At 37.7% G+C, this 23,349-nt stretch overlaps 1 protein-coding gene across 3 annotated transcripts in view; it reads left to right on the plus strand.

The window, feature by feature from the left end:
* JAKMIP3 (Janus kinase and microtubule interacting protein 3) overlaps positions 1–23,349 on the plus strand; it is a 118,935-nt gene that overhangs the window by 48,920 nt on the left and 46,666 nt on the right. For all 3 annotated transcript variants that reach the window (XM_063307361.1, XM_063307359.1, XM_063307360.1), the window contains exons 2-3: positions 8,263–8,495; positions 13,239–13,736. In XM_063307361.1, the coding sequence (XP_063163431.1) occupies positions 8,361–8,495; positions 13,239–13,736 (633 nt within the window). In that variant the 5' untranslated portion in view covers positions 8,263–8,360. The remainder of the gene's footprint in view (positions 1–8,262; positions 8,496–13,238; positions 13,737–23,349) is intronic.

The following is a 23,349-nucleotide window of genomic DNA, read 5'->3' on the forward strand; positions in this document are numbered from 1 at the left end:
GTGTAGGTCTACATCTACAAGCCCTTCATTGTTCACTATTAAAAGCCATGCTCATGCAAATGTTATTTATTTATTTATTTATTTATTGTTTCAATTAATATGATCACCCACTTGACACACGATTCTGGGCGGCTAACAATCAATTGAAAATAACCAACCGTAATGAAAATCAATTTAAAAACCATTTCAAACAACACAGTATGGTCAGAGGAACTCATAAAACGTACAGCCATAAACATGGTGGGGACCATCTGAATCTAGGGAGGAATGTTGTTCAAGAAGGCAGGCATCTCAGCAGAGAAGGCATACTTCCTGGCTCCCATTAGATGGCACTGTTTCACAGAAGTGGCCTGGAACATGCCCACCCTGTTAGATGTGGGAAGAGCAAAAGTGATTGAAAACAAGTGGTCCTACAAATAACCTAGCTTGATGCCAAATAAAATGCCAAAAAATCAATGCAAAAATCCCATAAGAATCTTTCTTCTCCTTGGCAGGAAGAATGCAAGAGTCAGTGAGTAATAACTAATCACTTTCTTCTCATAATGGTAGAACTGAGCTATGAAGGCCTCCCCACACTTCCTTTTTCCTAGTTGTCCATTGCAGCTTTTTGAAAAGCAGCGGGTGGGGGAATCTTTTGCATTAGGGGGAGGAGGTGAAGCAGGAAAAAGTGGGAATCAGCTCATGGTTCCACCTTTTCCTTTTATTTTGAGTTTTCATGAGATCACAAGCCTCTTACTTGAATAGATTTCCTTGGCAGACAAATGGATTTTACGCCATTATTTTGGATTTTCCAATTATGGGAAACAAGATGTTTCAGTGGAGTTTTCTCTTAAGTAAATGTGCTTAGAGTCATAGTTTTAACAAACTACATTTTTATCTTGTCTTGTCAGAAGTCCTGCATAAAATGGAAGCGCATTTGCTCTTCCCTTAGAATGATAGCAGAGCAACCATACACAGGGTGCAAAATTCAGGAGAACTATCAGATGTTAGTGAAGTTACATCGAGAACTCTAATTTTTAAATGCCATTTATTGAATTAGTTGTCCAGCTTTTGCGGCTCAGGTATGGTAGCCCTAATGCTAGGCCAATAAAGATTATGTCACCTATTATGTGTATAGCGTAAGGGCACTGTTAAAAGGTGTGCATAAACAGAAATATGTGAGTAGTACATGTCTATTTAGAAACAAGTTCCATGGAGTTCAATCAACTTGTTGCAAGTCTGCTATCTGCTACCTTAAAAACCTAGAGCTAATAACTTGCAAAAGAATAACTAGTAGGTTGAAAATCAGGGATTTTTCTCAGATATTATTCACTAGGGTTTTTTTTTTCTTTAACGCAGTACGTATTATTTTATCTCAGCAGCCATTCCTAGCTTAGCACTCTGCAGATATGTTAGGATTGCAAATCCCAAAATTCCCCCTTTACATGGCTAACAGCAATCTCAACATATTGGAGGATTTCAAATTGGAGAAGACTAGTTTGCAGAATCAAATCTTTTTCATGTGATTTTCAATGAGTATTGATATTTTATTGGCAGAGTAGAGAAGCCCAAATCACACTCTGTGGCATTTGCAGCCATATGTTCTATAGATTTCTACAGTTTTGCCATGGTAAATCTTGTTCATATGATATTAGGGAACAATACTCATTTAATACTGGCAAAGTCCACCAGTGCCCAGATGTCCTTGATTAATCATCTAGGAGTACAGACATGCACAAACAAACACCATTCTCTTTCTTCACACATAACAAAGCCAAGGCTTAAAGAAGAGAAAAATTCTAGAATACAATCAAACACCAACTCTTTCATTGCTTTCAACAATGCTTCTCCCTGTATACAAATATAAAGACTACATGTCATCTACCAGCAAGTTGCTTTCAGAATAATTTCCATTTCCATTCCATTCTTTTTTGCATCTTCTAAAGAACTGTTAACATCCCTCTGTAAAATCTGATCCCATGTTGTGGTACAATGTCCCTTAAACCAACATTCCCAAATTATTTAATTTGAGGTTTTCTTCTCACCTAATTCTGAATTATATATTGAGTTTGGCAGTTGGATAATTTTAATGAGAGCTAGTATTTAATCCTTCCTGCTCTCTAGAGCTTGGTTTGAACCATGAATATGGATTAAAATTATAGTACTATTAATTCCAACACATAGCCAATCAAGATAGTTTTTCAATTAATTTGGATGTTTCTGTGTTTTTCATTGCCTGATATAGGCGCAGTAAAAGGTGACATTATCATAATATCCCTTTAATAAGAATGTGAGAATAGGAAATATCTCTTCTACCTTCTTTTTCCATCTTATTAATCAATACCACAATCATATAATCTTTGAAATAGTATATCTGGAGGCCATGTAATCATATTTCCTACTCTTTGATTGGAGAAAAGATCCTTTACCTCAGAGGGGAAATCCATCATGGGATTATTATTATTATTATTATTATTATTATTATTATTATTATTATTATTCCTCACCCTCACCCTCACCCCCGCTCCTCCTCCTGCTTCTTCTTTCTTTGCTAGCCTCCAAGAATGGGTTTTTCAGGCAGTGAGAATTCTGACATTGGGAAAACTTAAAACAAATCACGATCAGATTGCATATAGGAAAAGGGCCCATTTGAAATTCTAATGTGCAGCAGTAGCCCCAAAAGGCCTTGCTTCCCTGCCTCTATTGCATCTGCATGGAAGAGACCAGCATCACTTTTCCATACTGTGAGGTATCTCCTTCACCAAGATTTTAGAGTCAGGAAGCTGTAATAGTTTGTCATATGATATGAACAATTTGCAGACAGAGTTGATCGGATCAGCCTCAGCTTGGACTTTTGAGTTTCAGTATGGCATAGAAGTGACATAACCTCAGCAACCAATTACCATGCTTTTTTGGATTCTATTCAGCTAATAGATCTTGATGATGTTGATTGGGTATCTGAGGAAATGAGGAACACAACCTGCATACTTGACCCCCACACCTCTTGAGGCACATCAAATCAAACACCTTTCCTGACCCCATGGTTAAGGGGATGAATGATGTCTCTTTTTAGTGAGGATGTTTTCCCCATGGCCTAAGGGAGGTGATAATAAGATCTTTATTGAAGAAGACTTCCTTTGACCTGGGTGACCTCATGAATTTTATGCCTGTCTCAGATGTTTCATTTCTAGGAAAGGTGATTGAGAAAGTAGTAGCCTCACAGCTCCAGATGCATCTGGATAATACCAATTTTCTGATTTCAGATGGACTTTCAACCTGAAAATGGCACTGAAACTGTTTTATCAGCTTGATGGATGATCTGTGCTGGCAACTGGTTAGGGGAAGTATAGCCCTTTTAATTCTCCTGAACCTCTCACTTCTGGATAACATGGTGGACCTAGGCCTGTCACTGTTTTAAAATAGTTTTGATCCTTCTTGTCAGACCAGGCCCAAAAGGTAGCTCTGGTGAACTTATGTCGAACACCTAAGCCACTGACCTACTGTATATTATCCATAGAGTCTCAGTTTGTGCCTCATGGTATTTAGATGAAACTGCTAGGGCCTCATGCAGAGCTTGGGTGAGATATCATCAATATGCTGATGATACCCATTTCTACTGTTGGCTACCTACAGATCCAAGAAAGTAATTGAATGCTACCTAAACCTAAGAATAGGCTGGATGAGAAAGAACAAGCTGAAATTAAATCCAGATGACACAAAGGTATTGTTGTTAAATAGGAAACTGGACTCAGGGATTGAGGTTCATACTGTTTAGAAGGGGCTGCATTCTCCCTGAAATATCAGTTTTGCAGTTTAGGAATGCTCTTTGAAACTTAGCTGTTACAGGATTTGCAGTTAGCAGCTGTGGCGAGGAATACTTCTGCAGTTAAATTTTGTGTACTGATGGTTTTCCTTATCTTATCTCATCTTAACTACTGCAAGGCAGTCTCCATGGGGCTTCCTTGAAAAGGTGAGACGGTGCAGTTGATACAAGACATGGAAGCCAACCAATGGGATCATATAATGCCTGTATTGTTATACTTGCATTGTTTGCCAATTGTTTACTGACCATAATTTAAGATGACTAAGCAGCTTAAGGCTAATGTCTAAGTGGCTGCCTGTATTATTATGAACCTGCCTAAGATCAGCAAGTTAGGGCACCTGGAAGATGCCTTCATTATTAGAGTCACTTCCATTGGTTTGTTGGTTCTGGTGCATCCCAGTGACTGAACATTCCCATTTAATAAACATTGCCAATCATCAGTCATCAATGTTCACAGAAAATTCTTAAAAATCATCAGGTAAGGACATAAATTAATTCCCCAAGTTTTATTTGTGTATCTGTTTTAAGCTCTGGGGTTCTGTCACCTAGTTTCAGCTTTCCTTTGTGGATATTTCTCCTTAAGCCATATAGCAGTATTGCTATAACCACTTCATCATCAATGTGCTACATGTTAGGGGTTGATAGCAGTGTGTGATAGCAGTTTAGGAGTGTGCTGAGGACTCCATGTGGTCATGGAACAGGGGAATACTCAGAGTGGAAGCAAATATATCCAGAGAAAAACTATATTCTTTAAAATCCTATCCAAGATATGATTCATCCCTGTCCTCATATTCCCTCTTCCATCACATTCAGCCTTAAACTATTAACATTTCATTTTAACTTACCCAAATCCCTTAAGTTAAATGACAGTGGACATAAAATACCTGTCAAAAAATATTTCTATCTTATGCCTTGGGATAGTGTAGCATTATTAATTTGCTTAGTGTTAACTGGTTAAAAAAAGGACACAATAGTAGAAGGAAAATTCATGCAGACTTTAATCGAATTCTTAATGTTTATCATGAATCACCCTAATCTTCCAGTATTGTTAATGGCAATATTTTCTTTTCCTTTTCCTTTTTAAAAGCTTAATTCAAAAATTCTGTGTTAATCTTCCTGAAGGTTTTTTTTATGCCCTTTAGTAAGGCATATTATTTTATAACTGTTCAGAAAAGCCAATTTACTTGCTAGAAAATGTTATTATTCAGTTAAAATGTTTCTTAGCTCAAAAATATCCCCTTAACAACTTCTTTTTATTATGTACTGACAGAAATGAAATCCATTTTACTTGTCTCTTTAACAAGTAACATTTTAACCAATTACCTTTTACATGTTTCGTAAACCAAATATTCTTAAACTTTTTAATATAGGAATCCATAGTATTGCTGTAATTGTGGGGGGGGGAAGATATAGTGCTGTTGCAGGTTTCTTTCTCTTTGAAAAAAATATTCAGATGGCTTGTGCAAGCTGTGTACAACTGCTTGTCCAATTGTGCATTCCTGAAGGCAGATTTTAAAATAAAGATTGTGTGATTATTCACTAGTAAAGTATTCACTAGAGATATGCATCTGATTTGGAGCTCCAGAAATGGCCTGATATAAACCCAATTATTTCACAGGTTGGGCAAGCTCAGTTGATACAAAGAAAAAAATTGGAAACAACGAAGCTCCATTTTTCATATTCTAATGTAGGGATTTAAAAAAAAAAATCAATTATATAACAGTTGAGGGGAATCTAGAGCTTTACAAAGAGTGCCAAATTTCATAGAAATTGGTGCAGGGTTTTTGGAACAATGCTCCTTTGAAATATTATTATTATGCCTTAATAATTAAATAATTAAACAGAACAACCAGGAAGGAAGCTGGGTGACCTTGGGCCAGTCGCTCCCTCCGAGCCCAACTCACCTCACAGGGTTGTTGTTGTGGGGAAAATAGAGGAGGAAGGAGTATTAGGTATGTTCGCCACCTTGAGTTATTTATAAAAATAATAAAAGTGGGATGGAAAAAGGAAGGAAGGAAGGAAGGAAGGAAGGAAGGAAGGAAGGAAGGAAGGAAGGAAGGAAGGAAGGAAGGAAGGAAAAGAATACAGAGACAGCCCAAATCAGTTCACTGCAGGATGAAGGCATCTTCACTGAAGATCATGGACCATAATCCGCCAAGTTAGTCCAGTGCAAGTTGCTGGATAGATGTTTTTCAGCTTCCCAGTCTAGGACGTGGAGTTAATGAGTGGCCCAAAGTCACCACCTGGCTTCTGTACCTAAGGGAGGACTAGTACCTACATGTGTCTGCTCCTACTCCAGCACCTTAACCACCACACCACACTGGTTCTCTATACTCTTTCGCAAACAGAGACATACACACACTGTAATGATTGCCTACCCTAACAGAACCAGACTCACAAGTAGAAGCTTAATGATATCTGATTTATTAAAGAATAGTATGCAAATACAAAGAAAGCTGAGAATGAGGAAAAGCGCGCCAAATACAAACTAAAAACCCTCGGCACAAACGTAATCCCTCCCCTCGCCCAACCGTTTCAAATTCCCCACCCCAGGTGCTGGTAACAATTTCTACTGATGTCCTGGGAAGAAAACCTTGAACACACACGATAACCCAAACACATTCCAATCCTGCTGAATACAGATAACATCCCAGGAGACAGAGTCCTCCTCCCCTCCCAACCGAAACACGCATCAGCCAAATGACATGTGAAACGTTACGATGCACTTTAACATTGAAACGATGAACATGACACACACACACATATGGCATGCATGTATGTCCATAAAATTTTGCAAGAAAGTTTTTTAAGAAGAATCAAGTTTCTTTATATGACTGTTAAAATGATATTAATATTGTGGTATACTATTTCTAATTGCGTTTGGATCCTTTTCAGGCTACATTGAAGTTAAAAGGATGATGCAGACCTTGAAATTGATCTTAAAAACTCTGTTTATGGAAGATTTGGATGGATGCTGGGATTTTATTTTAGTTCAGTTGATGAATGATAGTGATGAGTTTTTAATCATTTCCTATGTTAAAGGACAAGTATCATTTGCCTTTTGCCACCCACTGGCAATATTTATAACTACAACATATATTGAGATCTCAGTTTGGGGCAGTGGCATATGCAGCTTCAGAAACACTTAACTTAGACACGATTACCAAATCTTATGAGACTAACCATCTTACAGTTAGTCTTTATAAATACTGCTGTTGATAAATCAATTTGATGTTCAAATTTTAAAGACTGGAATAAGGAATTAAAGATCCCCATTTTGTCTAAACAATTGGAGACTGTCTAAACTGCTGTATCAAAAATTTCAACAAATCTTAGATTTTGGCTTTTTCAACAACAACAACAACAACAACAACATAGTTTCTCCAGTACAGTTTGTCCAAGTTCAGATATCATGATAAGCTGTGCATAATCTAAAACAGAAGTGAAAACTTCAAAGCGTGTTTTTCAACAGGTCCAGAGAATTAAAGGGAGGAGAGTATGAAAGCTTAAGTTCTGCTGTAGCTCCTTCTCCTTCTCCTTCTCCTTCCTCCCTCCCAGTGGCTATAACACTAGGTTAGGCTATGTAAACTATGAGAGGGAATTTCTAACTATGTATATGGGAAGAGTTCTGTTGTATCCTGAGCTCAGATTGCTCTGGGACTCGGGATAAAATGGCTTTGTAGATTATCAAAACCATGTGGTAGCAGATTTCAATATTATATTGGTTTTGTATTGCAGCCTAACTCATTATAAATTAAGGATGGGCAGTTTTTTGGATTTGAAGAGGTAAAGTTGCCCATAGCACCCTCCAGCAATTCCTTAAATCAACACATCTTTCCTTGGGATCAGAGGGCAGCCATGGAAGGCAGCTGCATCATCCCAGGAAAAGAAAACTGTTGTAAGGAGGTTTTGGTGGGTGCTTCGTAAACACCACTGCACACTCTGAAGCACCTTTTCCTCCCTTTGGATCTGAAGCCCTGAACAGCGCTATTATAAATCATACAGAAGTAGAGTTTGCTCAAAATGACTGGCAATGAGGCAAACAAAATGATGCAGGGCTTTGGTTGGCTCTCTGTAAAAATCCAAAGAAATCCCCAGGCCCGCAGCTAGGATCTGTGTCACACAGGGCAAAAATGGATTTGGTGCCCCCCCCCCCCAGCGCTCATGCCCCTCTTGCCCTTCCCAGTTGCGGCCTGGAAATCCCCCACCTCAAACTCCTGCAAATTCCTGCAATTATAGCCTTTAGCCATAGCTTTTTAAAACTTGCAAAGCTTTGTTGGGAAACCCCCTCACATTTCTGATGTCTCCTGATAAATATGCTAGTGAATTTGAGATGTTTGATCCTTCTTTGAGTGTTGCCTTTCCGCTCAATCCCTTTTTCCCCCCATTTCAGCTCAGTGCTTGTATGCTAGTTACAATTCCTCTAGGATTTACAACAATGGTTATTTCTCTTTATGCAGGGAATTGAAACCATGTCGTGGAACAGAATCAAGGACTAGATGAGAACGGAAGGTTCTTTCTGCCTGGGCTTTCACCCCTCTTGCCAGACCGTCTCACGATGTCAAAGAAGGGTGCCAGCTTTCGAGCTAAAGGAGAAAAACCAGAAGCCTTAGCTGCCTTGCAAGCTGCTAATGAAGAGCTCAGGGCAAAGCTCACAGATATTCAAATTGAACTCCAGCAAGAAAAGAGTAAGGTGTGCATCTTTCCCACTCCCAGCAAAATTAAAGGTGTCTGGCTACTTCTTCTTTTCCAGGTTGTGGATAAGCAGGAATGTACTGTATGTGCCTAACTGTTCCACAGTTCTTTCCCTGTGCTAAAGAGAACTGCAGGGTGTGCTCTCTAAGTTAACTCTGCATGTGAAAGGTACCCTGATAGAGTAGATGTTCCTTTGTAATAGGATATAGCCCAGGTCTGTAAGTTGAGAAGTCAATTGTAGAAAGATGTGCTGAACTTTAAACAAAGTCGTATTCTTAAATATTACTCTTGAGGAATGAAGCCTGAAGATTGGTTTAGAGCCATTCTTTATAGAATGTGCATTTTGATCAATTATTTAGAGCAATCTCTAATTGGTCCCCTAGGGAGGCAAAAGTAGCTGCATTGTCAGCATGTACTGTACATGGACTTGGAAGGGGGGGCAATGATGTAAATCCATTCACAGAACACATCTAATTGGCTAATTTAACAATTTCTATGGAAAACTATCAAGCTTTTAAATTAAATTATCTATGGTTATTGTGCATGGGAAAGTCTGAAGTATGTATTTGCTTTTAAAATAGTCAACCAAACCTGAAGATGTGTTTTGTTAAAGATTTGTTTTCTATGAAAACTGAGTTTTTTCATGACATTTCTGTATTGCTCTGTCCCCAGCCCAGTTGGGTTGGGTCACAGGTTCTTCCAGATTTGGAAGCAATGACCACACAGTATGACTACTTAAAGTTTTATTCCAAGGCAGTATAAGAAAGTAACATAATAACATAACATGTGACAGCATTCAAAGAATATTCAAGAATAATGAAGTATACAGTAAGTCAAAGAAAGATTTTTTCCTTCTGCCAGTCAGGAAATCCCAGAGAGATGACAGCAGGTGGACCCCTTCAGAGCCAGCAAAATATATAGCCCTCTCAGGTCTGCATTGAAGTTCCATCCCATGAGAATTTTGACTAGCTTACATAGGCTCTGAAGCCATTACTAACAGCTCTTTTAGATGGTCTCTTGTAACTAGAGTTTGTCAAGGACCAGTCCATCTTATCTCATGCTTGGAATATTTTGTCTGCCAAAAATGAGACCATCAAGGTTAATGAGCATTTGTTTATGTCAAGTGGCAGTGAACCATCTCAAGGTTCAGTATTTGTTTATGTCAGGTGTTGATGCAACCTTCTCAAAGTTACAGAATATTTGTTTATGTATGCTGGTAATAAGACCATTTAAAAGTTAAGAAGTATCTGTTTCCCAAGGTTTTGGATTGGCAATGAAAAAGATCATCCTTCTCTACACAGATGTCCCACCAAGGATAGGGCAAAACAAAGTATAACCCAAGTATAATCCTTTAGTGAGTAAAATAAATGCTTGCTTAATTCTGCATTACATACTAAACCATTATATGAGAATATAAAGTTCTGTGCAGCATGCACCTAAGGGAAAAAGTTATACACCACTATCCAATTCCTCCTTATCAATCTTCCAGTAAAACCACCAGTACTTCAATTTCTAGAAGTGATAGCTAAAAAATTATGGTGGATGGAGACAATTGTTTCATGATAAAAGTAGTTTTCAAAAATCCTTAATGAGAAACAGGCCAGGCACAGCAAAGAGCAACCAAAATGAGCTAGAAGAATTTCACTTTGATGAAATGTATAATGGTCCAGCATGAAGAAGCCAATGAACTGGGAACTCAGCAACTTAGGGACTGTGCAAAAACAGAACAGATGCAGCTCCAACTGTCCTGACCCTGATTTAGATTAAAGGAACTGGGAGAGAATATGTATTCTTCATCATATTCCCTGTCCTTGGTCCAAGAAAATGTACTGCCCCATCAGGACCAAATCTATGTACTACTTGATAAATTGAGAGGCAAGATCTTGTACTTGTGTCACAACATTCCTGCAGTCTGACTCGTTCAAGACTCTACATCTTACTCTCTGGGACTTCTGGTAGACCTGTATAAAAGCAGATCTGCACACCACGACAAGATATGCCCCTCATAGTAAGAGTGACAAGGACCAACAACAGCATTATTAGTATTCTCTTCTATTCAAGTATTATTAATGCCACTACCATCCTTGGAAAATGATCTCCTTGGATTTCATCCTGAACTTTATCATAGCACCATTTTATTGCCTTATTTTCCCTTCTGCTCAAGAAACAGCCCATCTTTCTCTTGGCCACATTTTGAGTTTGCATGACCTGCCAGAACTAGAGATAAACCACATTTACACACCATTCAAAAGAGACAATACAAAAGCTAAGAAGGAAACAAAAAGACCAGAACACATCCTCTTCAGCAACCAACACCCCGGTAAACAGAGATTAACCCCAGGCAAACAATCAAGCAGAAAACAATACCCTAATCAAGGGACTACCAAGGAGAAAACTGCACCCCCACCAACACTGGCAAGGCAACCTATTGTAGATAAACAGGGAGCAAAGCCCACACTCACACTGAGTATGTTACCTAGTCAGGTAATGAAATGTCTGCAAGCAAACAACCAAGCCCAGAGAGCACCAACAACTCCACAGTTCAACCCTGAGCTACATTTAGGGACCTGATTTCCTTTATAAGAAATTCAATTCTAAGTGGAGTTCCTGATTTATGACTTGCTTGTTTACAATCTGTTGGAGCTTAATTAGGCTGTGAAAAAATGTTTCACTGTTTTAAATTAGAAAAAATGTGAGTAAAGAAGGTGTAAAAATTAGCCATGGGGTAGAGCAAGGGGTAGTGGGAACTTTTCTACCTTTGCAGAACTCAGTAGTAGCAAATTGAGAATAAATGTAAGTCGTTCTCCACACAGTGCGTAGTTAAGATATAGAATTCATTATCACAAGGTATAGAGATGCATACTAAGATTGACTACTGTTATGAAGAGCAATTCTGCATTTTTTCTACAACTTGTCATTCAGTTTGATGAAAGAAGTTTTGGTTTTAAATTTTATGTAGTAAGGGAAGAAATGTTCAGTGAAATTCTCATTGCAGAAATCCCCATTCTTCCTTGGATCTTTTCAGTGATAGTTATTGCATTTAAATGTACTGATTATTATAACATTTGTTTTTTTCCTTTTATTTTTATTTAAAACAAAGATGTATTTTTTAAAAAGATATCTATGAGTGGATAATTACTGGAGTTATACAATTAATGCTCAACATAACATTAACAAAAGATACCAAACAGAGTACACTGAGTTGTTTTCATGATATAAAAAAGAAGTATAAATTTTTGAACTTAATACCAAAATCTCTACTATATTATTATTGATAACTGTTTATTTTTTTAGATACTCCAACATTGCTGGGGTAATTGTGCTGCTGATAATAAAGGTGATGGCAAGGTTCCAGAAAATCTGGATTCTACATTCCCATCAGAGAAATGTTTTTGACACAGCAAGTTGTCATCTGTCCAATAGTAACCTTTTTTTAAAGAGGTTTGTGATAATAGCATAGATAGTCTGCTGCTCAAAAACTGAAAGGCAAACATTCCAATAGGACAAGACATGCCCAAGAACTTTAACATGCTTAAAATAGTGCTTTGGACCCCAGCTAATCAACCTTTCACAAACAAATGCCATCTAAATGTGTAGGATGACACTTCCCAGAATTTTTAGACATTGTAGTCCAATGCATCTAGAGGATGCCTGGTCAAGAAAAGCCACTATTAGTAATCATCCATGCCTTTGATGATACCTCAATTAATCCTAAATATTTCAGTGAAGAACACACCCAAGCTACAACCTAACAACCCAATTCTAATTTAAAAATTACACATTAGATACTACATCTTGAGTGAAGATCCCTGTAGAATTAAGAGCATCTTGTTGCAAATTCACATATATTATCCCACTGTTTCTTTTTCCTATGTAAGTTCATCTCAAAATTTAAAGCATCATCCTGTCCAGTTACAACAGTTGTATGGCCTAAATAAAAGCTACCTCTGACTACAGTATTGATTGTATTGGACTTTGCTGTAGCTGGCAACATAATCAGCTTGCAGAGCAAACCAAGTTGTCACTAATGAAAAATAAGCCATCTGTTAAGGTTAGAAGTATCTGGCATGTTGTTAATATCAGCTGCAGACAAGCAATTATAGGCCAGGTTCTGCAATTCTGCATCTCTTTCTAACTTCCAATTAGGAGATTTAATGTTATTCCAAATTCTTGTGTAAATTATATTTTGAAATATAAACTCAGCAGTATTGTAGTATTAAACTGCTGTTTGCAGCAGTTTCATTTCTAACAGGACTCTACTAAAAGATCATTTGTATGTTATTTAAAAGCATGGTCCAGGCAAGTCCTATTTTCACCTCTGGCTTTGTTCAATAATGGATGAGAAAGCTCAGGATTGTTCCATATGAAAACGCATGTATTTCTGACATTGGACGGATCCATAGCTGGTTATGGGATCTTCCAGGAAGGGCAAGAGTCCACCAGTCCTTATACAGACTTCCATATTGATTTGGAAGTCATATAGATTTTATTTTCTCTGACTGCTTGTCATTGGAGGGATTCCCTACAGAAAAATTATTTTAGGAGGCTTTGATGTCAGAGTATTCTGAGAAAGGAGATAGGATGACTCACCAACACAAGTTCCTTTGGATCTTTTGTGAACTGATGGATTATCACTTGCCAATTTAATGATAAGAATTTTCTGAAATACAGGGACCAATATGTATAATTCTGTGATAAGAAGCCATTGTAACACACTGAAGATTCTTTCCTCTTCTTTTAGGTCAATAAATTGGAGAGGGAGAAAAATCAAGAAGCTAGGCAGATTAAAGAACACGAACAGCATAAAAACACAGTCATTGTAACGGAACTCAAGGCTAAACTTCATGAAGAAAAAATGAAAGAGCTCCAGGGTGTTCGCGAAGGACTTTTAAGACAGCATGAGGCTGAGCTTCTTAGAGTTATAAAGATTAAAGATAATGAAATTCAGAGACTACAAACCTTGCTTAATGCTGTACGAGATGGGACGCCTGACAAGGTTAAGACAGTGCTCTACTCTGAAGCGAAAGAAGATGCCAAGAAAGGTTTCGAAGCTGAGAAAATTAAAATGCAGCAGGAAATTTCAGAACTTAAGGGAGCTAAGAAACAAGTGGAGGAAGCTTTATCTGTAGTCATTCAAGCCGACAAAATAAAAGCAGCAGAGATACGGAGTGTTTATCACCTACATCAAGAAGAAATCGCCAGAATAAAGAGAGAGTGTGATCGGGAAATTCGCAGGCTGGTATGCAGTTTTCCATCATTTCGATGATTTTAACAGGGGGAAGTGAATGTTCTTTCCATGTTCTTTACACTAAAAATAAATTAATATTTATTAATAAATATTAATAATAAATTAATATTTATTAATAACGGCCAAGCAGCCTTTGGGCAACTAATCTAGACAGATTCTTCAGATCCTCATCCAATACTAATGAAAAGCTCATTAGATGAGGTTATCTCTGAAATGGGTGCCCTGTGACCTTTTGTCACAGGCTGTGGCTGGCTGATTCTGGTTGTCGATTGCTTTGTTGCCATGTCATCTGTTCCAGTTATTATCCATTCCATCTGGGTTATGAGCTTCACACAACGATGGGTTAGTGTTCTGTAGAAGTTGGGGTTTCTTAAAGTTACAGTAAGTTTCCAAGCTTGAAAAATAGGTATTGCTATTATCATAAGGATTTCTTGCATTTCTTGTATTATGTATTGATTATGTAAATGATGACATTTCTTTTTCAGTCTGCTGTGTGTGGAGATATTGACCTATCTTCTGTATGACCAGTACCACCTGTGTAAATTACTGGGTGTTTTACTGTTGTTAAGGGACGCGGTGGCGCTGCGGGTTAAACCGCTGAGCTGCCGATCGGAAGGTCGGCGGTTCGAAACCGCGCGGCGGGGTGAGCTCCCGTTGCTAGTCCCAGCTCCTGCTCACCTAGCAGTTCGAAAACATGCAAATGTGAGTAGATCAATAGGTACCGCTTCGGCGGGAAGGTAACAGTGTTCCGTGTCGTCATGCTGGCCACATGACCCGGAAGTGTCTACGGACAACGCCGGCTCTAAGGCTTAGAAACGGAGATGAGCACCGCCCCCTAGAGTCGGACACAACTGAACTTTACGTCAAGGGAAACCTTACTGTTGTTATCATGGAGTAAAAGAAGTGGTGTGCAGTTTCTGAACATAAAGTGGGAAAAGTGCTTCAGATCTGGCTTGGGCACATTGCTCTACTTGACAGAGGCTTCTTAAAGGAGCACCACTAATAGTACATCTGGAAATAAAATATTATCGTACAAGGCATTAAAGACTTTTTAATCACTCCTGAAATGCTACAGAGCTATATATATTTCTATCCTTGGAACTGTTCTCTTCGGTTCTATCTCTTATTGACTTGATTAAGTTGACAAAACTACATATAGAACAGAGTGGTCTCTAGATCCAATATAGTGCAGTTACGTATATTCAGTTCAAGAGTTTCAAAATGATTTCACAAGCTAATGTAAAAGATGTTACTCTCATGGAATTCAGTGAAACTTGTTAAAGCATAGTTGTTGGATGGTGGCCACTGAATTCAAGCTGTGCGGTTTCATATGTGATGTATTCTAAAAATATAAAGCACTTACATATAGCATGTAGCTAGACATGTTTTTATGCAGCTAAATCCACATCTGTGACTCCTTCCTATGTTATGCTGCACATTTAAGTTATACAGTGCTTTCCATTTCGAAAAAATAAGTGATTTTTAATTACTCTTACTTCCTTTCAATTTCCAGACTAACTTATTTGTATTTGCATAAATCATTCAAAGTAGCTTGGAAAATTTAAATGTGATAACTCTGGATAATATGTGCATGATTTTTTGTGTTTATTTTTTCTACCTTCCCAACAGTTATTTGATTTACAGATTTTGGGAGATCGATCATATTTATTTATTAGAAAAATGTTGGTCAACCAAATTACAGTATAATGAAGTTGATAAAAACATTTGCGCATGAAATTCAATTTGCTGAGTTCCTCTATAGTATTTTAGTAAACAATTTTATTTCTAATGCATTGGGTAGCTCGAGCTAGGATAGAAATAGTATAGTTTCTATAAAGGGAATTTTCAAAGATGTTTTAAAATCAACTCTTTCATCAATTTTTCTGCAAGTTTGCTGACTAACATTACCAGCATGGACTGCTATCAATACATTCTTATGGCTCTAAAATAGAGAGAGAGAGAGAGAGAGAGAGACAAAAACAAAGAGGCTTGTTCTGAATTCCCATTGTTTCATTTGATTGGAACATTCATAACATTTCATGATTTGTTTCAGTGAAACAGGAGACATAAAGGCTGTTTCAAGTTTTTTTTCTCTTGGAACACAGTCAATCTGGAACACTCTGAAGAAAATTTTTATATCCACCGTTTTATTTCAAGTTCAAAACAAAATACATTTTCTGTCACATACATGCTATTTATCCTTATTACCTGATAAATAACACCTCTTTCTACATTTCACAGGAGAAACGATCACAAAGATAATTATACTAAATAATGCTTGTGATTAGTTTATAGTTATTCCAGTCTAACCCCTCCAAATAGAAGGGGTTAGACTCTATAGAATAAAGCCCCATTCTGACATTTGTCTGGATAAATGGAGAGCTCTACCCATGGAGCCTTACGTTTACTTCTATTGCCTTATGGTTAGAAAGAGGTCTGAAGGGGAGATGAACTTGTGCTCAGCTTTAAGCATGACCTGAGACCTTGCTAACATTAAAAACTGTGGTTTTGTTCAAGAAAATGTATGTACAGTTCCCCTTCAGACCTCTTGCCTGATTACATGGAGCTTGGAAGGAGGTGGGCCATGGAGCTAGACATGAACTATTCTCTCCCCACTTTCAGTTCTTCGTGTATTCAAGCCATAGTGCCAGAGGGGTGAATGTTTTCCCCATCACCCCAATATCACCCCAAGAATCCAAAATCATAAATTGGTGAAAACTGCAATTCAGGAGACAATGTATAGTTAATAAAAGGCCTCACTACTTAGTTCTATTACACTATTTTGCAGCTATAGAAGAAACAACCTTCACCACTGGGAATCAAATCAGACTAAAGATTTTATATTTACACAGAGTTAGAGTAGCTATGTTTTTGTGTTAACCATTTTGTTTGCTCTATATTGATCAGTAGCCTAGGTTTTGTATATGTTACTGCATGTAACATTAAATTTAACATTAGCACAACAAAGTCTATACTTAATGCTGTCTAGCACTCTTGTGGGATACTATGAGCATTAAGGCATTCTTCCCAAAATGAATTATTTGTGTAGATCAATTTCAGATACCCAATTCAGCAAATTCATTATTTTTATTGAGCCTTTTGCTGTTTTTCATGATAAAAGTGACATTGACGAATGCATCCTCAGTTTCACATTAAATGATCCAGTTTTTCATTATGATAGGGCTGCTCAGGGGCATGAAATATCCAGAATAGATACTAAAAATTCAGTATATTCACCAAAGTAAAATATATGACTTTGATTGTCATAGAATATGGATTTGATAAATCAAATTACTGTAAATCTTACTTTGTCCAATTTGTGACGTGCAAAAAACAACAGGGAGAACTGTGACTGGTACATTGTCTCTGTCTTTCATAGTCATTTTCTGCACGAATGTATTCTCCAGAATGAAATGTTCCCTAGGCAGCCTGAAATGTAGAAGTAGCAACATACAAGGAAGAAGAAAAAGAAAAAGCTGTGCTCTGTTCCATCCCTGTTTTTGTTTTTTTTTACCTGCTCTCTTCATAAACATTATCATCAGATTGAAGCAGGGAGGCTGTCCAAGAAATCTCAACAATGTATCTCCTCAACATCATATCCTGGGATTGTGAGAGTGGAACTGTGGCAATGAAAGCGCTCTACTTCAGAACTTTGCCCACAGCTAATATGCTAATTCTTACCCTGTCTCATCTGATGTTACCTGCTTTAGAATGCTTGAAGAAGGTTAATTAAAGCTGTAGCTGTATCTTTCAAGATAGCAAAACATGTATTGATTGATATTGCTGGGTAGTTTTAATGGATTGTTGTGGCTTGGATGTAGAGTTGGCAGGAGCATCTCCTCAGCAAATGATGGTACTGTTCCCATCAGCACCAAAAGAGGAGAAACAGTTTCTGTGGCATCTGTATAATCTCCCTCATATGAGGTTCAGCTCTGATGACTACAAGAACATGTACTATTTTCTTGGGAATGGCACAGAAATGGTTTGCCATTGCCTTTTTTCAAAAAGTGTTCCCCCCCCCCCACCCCACCCCACCCCACCCCACCCCACCCACCCAACTTCTCAGTTTAGCCTACAACTCTGGGAAGTGTTGGGAGTCTCCCATTAAGTCAGCTAACTTTGCTGGGCTTTTCAAGACTAGCCAAATTTGGCTAAGTGCTGCCACCTGATATAGAGAAGGGTTTATTTCAGTTTGCCCTATGACCAATATAATAACCTGCTAGCTTGGGTATGGCACAACAGTATCCCTAAAGCATCTTTTTTTTCAAATATTTCCTTTTCCCAAAGCACTCCTTTTTATAACTGCAGATCTGGCATTGCTTTAATAAAGGAATTTTAATTTAAAACATCTCCATGTAAAAAGAATGTGCAATTACACAACTAACTCTTGTGTTTTAGGACAGACATGAGGTTGGATAAATCTGGAATTTCTCAGATTTGAATAGGGAGGTCTAAAGTCCCTTCCTTTCTATTTTTCTAGGGTTAGATGAAGAAAGAAGTCTGTTGAATAAGGGCTAAAAACATCCCTGCTGGGCAAACAGGTGTATTGGGAGGTTCAATCTGACTGGTAGTTAAGCATACTGGGAAATGCTTCAAGGTTCTGCCACTGAATTTTCAATAATTCACCCCATCATAGATTATAACAACCAGGTATTAGACAATCCCTTTATATACCACAGATCTTTTAATATTTAAGTAACTGGCTGAAGTGAGAATTTTAGCTCTTGGTGTGATAGTCTCTTGGCAAGAATTTTGATAGATGGCAATTCACAAACTATACTTTACATTTGGATATATAGTTTAATGCTTTGCTGAAATTTGTCTTGCAATTTCTCCAAAGCATTTTTACATTCTTTTATTATCTTTGTTACCTTGATCTCAGGCTGTTTGAGAATTTGTTTTGAATTTCTCTTTAGGGGTAACAGAAACAGAAAAGAAGTTTTGTTTTGAACCTGAAACAAGCACATTGTGTCTGTAATGGTATGTGGGAGTGACTTTGGGAGACAGAAGGAAGAGCCGCAGCCTAGACAAGTGTCATGCAAAAGGCATCTCAGCCCACAGAAGCAGAAAGGATGTGGGAAGCATTTCAGAAGGGACTCTCCCTTGTTTTCTGGAAAGTAAAAGTAAGGCAGGGGAAAGATACTTTCAGACTTGCAAGGTTCTGTTACTGTAACCTTACAATAAAGGTAGTGGTAGTACTCATGGTTGGTGCTTCTTGGGCTGACAGGTCTCAGAAATTTGCTAAACTGTTCTGCGTGGGATGCAGTTCAACAAACCAAAGCCTAGAATATTTTGGATATTTTGAGTTTCAGCAGAGTTTTAGAGACAAGTGAAGCCAAGCTGGTATGCCTTACCCTTCTCTTGCCGCCACCGCCTCCTCCTCCTCCTCCTCCCCCTGGTCTGTCTGCCCAACAATCTTCCCAGTGCCTTCCTTTCCCAAGCTCCCCTTAGGGAAGACTGAAGAGTACAGACTGGCAGCCTGTTTGGTTATGCTATGTTTGAAGTTGAGGCAGCTAAAGGGAGGTAAGGAATGGGAAGAGGGAAATGGGTTGATTCCCACCATCTAGTGGGGATGGTGCAGTGAGTCCTGCAGTCAGCAGGGGGTTGGGCTTGATGACTTCTTAGGTCCTTTCCAACTCTATGATTCTATGGTATTGTGCAATTGAAGCCACAGAAAATGTCCTGGGCTTTTTCCCACCAAAACATCTCTGCGCAGAACATACAAGTTTCATATGAATGCTTTGTGCATGAAACATTTACACATCCCTATTTCTCATTCTGCAATTTTGCAGCTTACTCTTTTGTTAGAAATGGTGGAGGTTCTCCTGCTAACTTTGCTCCTTTCTTTATAGAGACTTCCATAACTTGGAAACCTCTTGGAATCCCCATCCAATCTGAAAATAGCACAGTGGAAGAAGGAGTCACTCAACACTGTCTGCCCTGGGAGTTAATTGAAGCCCAGGAAAGCAAAAAAGCTGCCCACCTTTTACCCTTGGCCACCTTGTAACTAGTCAAGTGCAAAAACACTGCACTGGGGAGAATTTTACCAATACTTTCTTTTGAAAGAGAATTGGAAAGGCAATTGTCTTTCATCAAATTGCATGAGAACTGATAGGGAAAAAATGATTCAGTCCCAGCAGTTTCTTGCAGATATAGACATTCCCATCAGACATACTTAGGAAAATGGTAAATGCTAACAGCTCACATGAGAAAAGCATTACAGCTAATATTTCCTGGAGAAGTGCAGCCTATTAGATAAAATATCAGTTTACTAATTAAGCAAGTGGGTGATATTTCCATGTTAATATAAATCTTGGATTGCTTGCGTCTATGAAAATTGTACAGAGAAAAAGTTTAATTATATGCTGATATATTTTGGCATCATAGGTTAATGCCACTGAAAACCCAGATGAGCAAATCATATGATGCAGTAATTTAGTTATAATGTTTTCTCTTTCCCATGTCATCCAGAGACCACATATTAATCAGCTTGCTACTAGTATATGGATTTAATTTGTTAAATTATAAAACGTATGATTCAACAAGATATTAAAGAGTTTGGGGATCTCCAGGAATTTTTCTATCTTTATATATAATTGACCAAAACATTTTTTTTCTGCTGGATTTAGCAGAATTTAAAACAGTTGCTTTAAACCCTATTTTGCATTGAATATACAGTATGCTTTTTGATCACACTTAATGCAGTTGTCTAATATGGACTAATGCCTTCCTCAAAGCTCTTAAGCTCCTTCCAGTCTGCATATTCTGGACAAAAGTTCCTAGTATACAGAATACATTTGGAAAAAAAATACAAAAGAGTTATGACTGAAGATTTTTCCTCTTCATTTAGTATTACATAGTCATATACATGCCCATTCATCCAATTTCTGTTGTTTCTTTCATACATACAACACCCATACACAAATTTGGAATTTATCAAAGCAAACAATAAACAAACAAACAAAATACTCGTCCTTTACAAGAGATCCATTTATTTTCAGTTATTTAATAACTACCCCTGCACATATCAACTGAAATACAAGGTAAGTCTACATAATGATTTTTCACAAAATGCTTTTTATTTATTACTTCATAGCCCACTGCTGAAGCCAGCCCTACTGTCTCCTTAATTTTTTTTTTTTCCTGATTCAAAGCAGCATTAGACAGGTAGCTGTATCTGCCATTATTCTAGGGCACTAGGTCAAAAACTTAAAGAGCAAAATTCACCTATGTCCATGAGGGACCCTATCATGCAAAGAATCCACCAGAGGGAATTTTGTTAAGTGACAGTTCTGATTAAACTGTACAATTTCAGTACCATGTGCCTAAACTTTAATTCTGGAAGCACTGGAAGGTTGAAAAATATTATCTGTGCTGCAACATCAGGGGACAACTTTGATAATTCTGATAGCTGCAAGAGAGTTAACACAATATTGTAACTCCTTTCAAACATTTTAATGAGGATTGGGGCTGTTGCATCAGATTCTATCCATACCTATGTATGGTTGTTATAATGTGCATACAGTGTTAAGGCCAGATTTTAGGGGGCACTGGGTACAATCACTCAGTGCTGTGCAACCTGGAATATTACCACCCATCCTCTTTCCCACACATACACAAACTTGCATGTGAACACAGGTCACAAAGAAAACAGAAACTAAGGTACTTTTCCAGATATGCAGCTCTGTCTTTAAATTGTAGTATGGCCCACTTTACTGAGGTGAATCTATACCGGTAGACTGGGATTTACTACTTTTTTATGCCAGTAAAGCATTTCCATATAATCATAGATTTGGAAGAAGGCCTTTAGTCCAGATTAAAGCCACCCCCCAGAAAACTGGCTATTCATCCTTAGCCTACATTCACCGAAGGGACCAATGACCTTCTGTAGTAATTGGTTCCATTGTCAAACTGTTACTGTTAGGATGTTTTCACAAGACAAAACCAGAAATTAGTTTTTCTGTGTTCTTCACTCTAGAACAGTATGGGAAGGTTGTCCTCTGTAGCAAAATGCTACACGAGTGGTATCTCTTTCCTCATTCACCTTTTCTCATGACTAAATATTCTCAGAAAAAAAAACAATAGGTACATTTCCACCTTATAAATTACTTCCTATTCTTTTCAGTCAATATTCTACTCATCAAAACCACCTAGTTTTGTTTTAGTCTTTTAAATGTATTTGCTGACCCACTCTGTTTAATGCCATCTGCAAGTCGTTTATTAAAAGTGAACAGTACCAGATCCAGGAGGAAACTTTTGATCCCTTACAACCATTCACAAGCACCCTTTTAATATGGTTTTCAAACCAACAATATATCCACCTGCTAGGCATGTCATCCAGTTAATACTTAGCTACCTTGCTAATTAAAGTGTCATGGGGTGTTTTGTCAATTTTTTTGCTGAAGTAAAGGTATATTATGTCCAGTATTTGCAGAGTATATTAATAGGCCCATATTCATTACAGGATTACATTACATTACAGGATCACAGGTAATCCAGGATACATTACAGGATTACTGTAATACATGAGAGCAAGTAATTGGGAAAATGCATGATAAAAGAGTGGGTGCTATAGAAAAATCATCTAAAGGCAAAAAGCCACAAAGACATGATGATGATGATGATGATAATAGAAAATGTTTACGTGATTTCTTATCACTTCTATAGGCATGTTTAGAAAATGGAAAGAGCTGAAATTCAATGGTAGGGGGACAGGTTTAATATGTTAAAGGACTCTGGTTCCATCTTTAACATTTGCAAAAGATTTCAAGTCATAGCTGCAAAATGAGAGTCATTTGAGGGCTCTTTCAATAAGTAGCTAGCTAGATAAATCAATTATTATAATGAAATTTTGGCCTCTTCCTCTCCCTCATGTGACAAGGCGCCTTCTTAATGACATTTTTAATTTGTTTGTTTGTTTGATTTCTATAGCTGCCCATCTCAGCAAGCAACTCTGAGCAGCTTACAACAATAAAAACTACAAAACAATTAAAACAATTTCAATTAACACAATTAAAATACAAAATAAATATACATGGCCACCAAGTAAGCAGTGCATGGATGTTAATATAACCAAGAAACAGAACCATTCACACACTTGGGGCCCCAAATCCAGGCACATAACCATGTCTTCATGGCCTTACAAAAGTATATTGCCATCTTTTCCAACTGATACCCTCCAGATAGGATGGGCTACAGTTCCCATCATCTCAAACCAAATATCTCTTGGTTGGGAGATGCTGACATATTGACTAACATGATTATTTATTTTCTTCTGTCTCAGAATCTTTAGTTACCTCTTTATTAATAAACAACTTAACATGTATGATAAGGTCTTTGAAACACAAATTTCTGGGGCTACATTCCTGATGTTCTCCATTAGAATTTTTCCTGCAGAAAATGTGGAAGCTATATATTAGCCAATGACTGGCATGGATTTTCTCATTGGGAACTAATAGCTCTGACCGGAAAAGGTGTGAGTAATCTTTTGTTTTAAATAGAGATGTTACACATTGGAAATGTAGCCTTTTCTTTTCCACAGCTTCTGCTGGTATATGCTATTAACAGTGCTAATGAAGACCACCATGCTATAAGCAACTGACAC

Source organism: Candoia aspera, chromosome 6 (genome assembly GCF_035149785.1).
Source record: "Candoia aspera isolate rCanAsp1 chromosome 6, rCanAsp1.hap2, whole genome shotgun sequence".
Taxonomy (NCBI): domain Eukaryota; kingdom Metazoa; phylum Chordata; class Lepidosauria; order Squamata; family Boidae; genus Candoia; species Candoia aspera.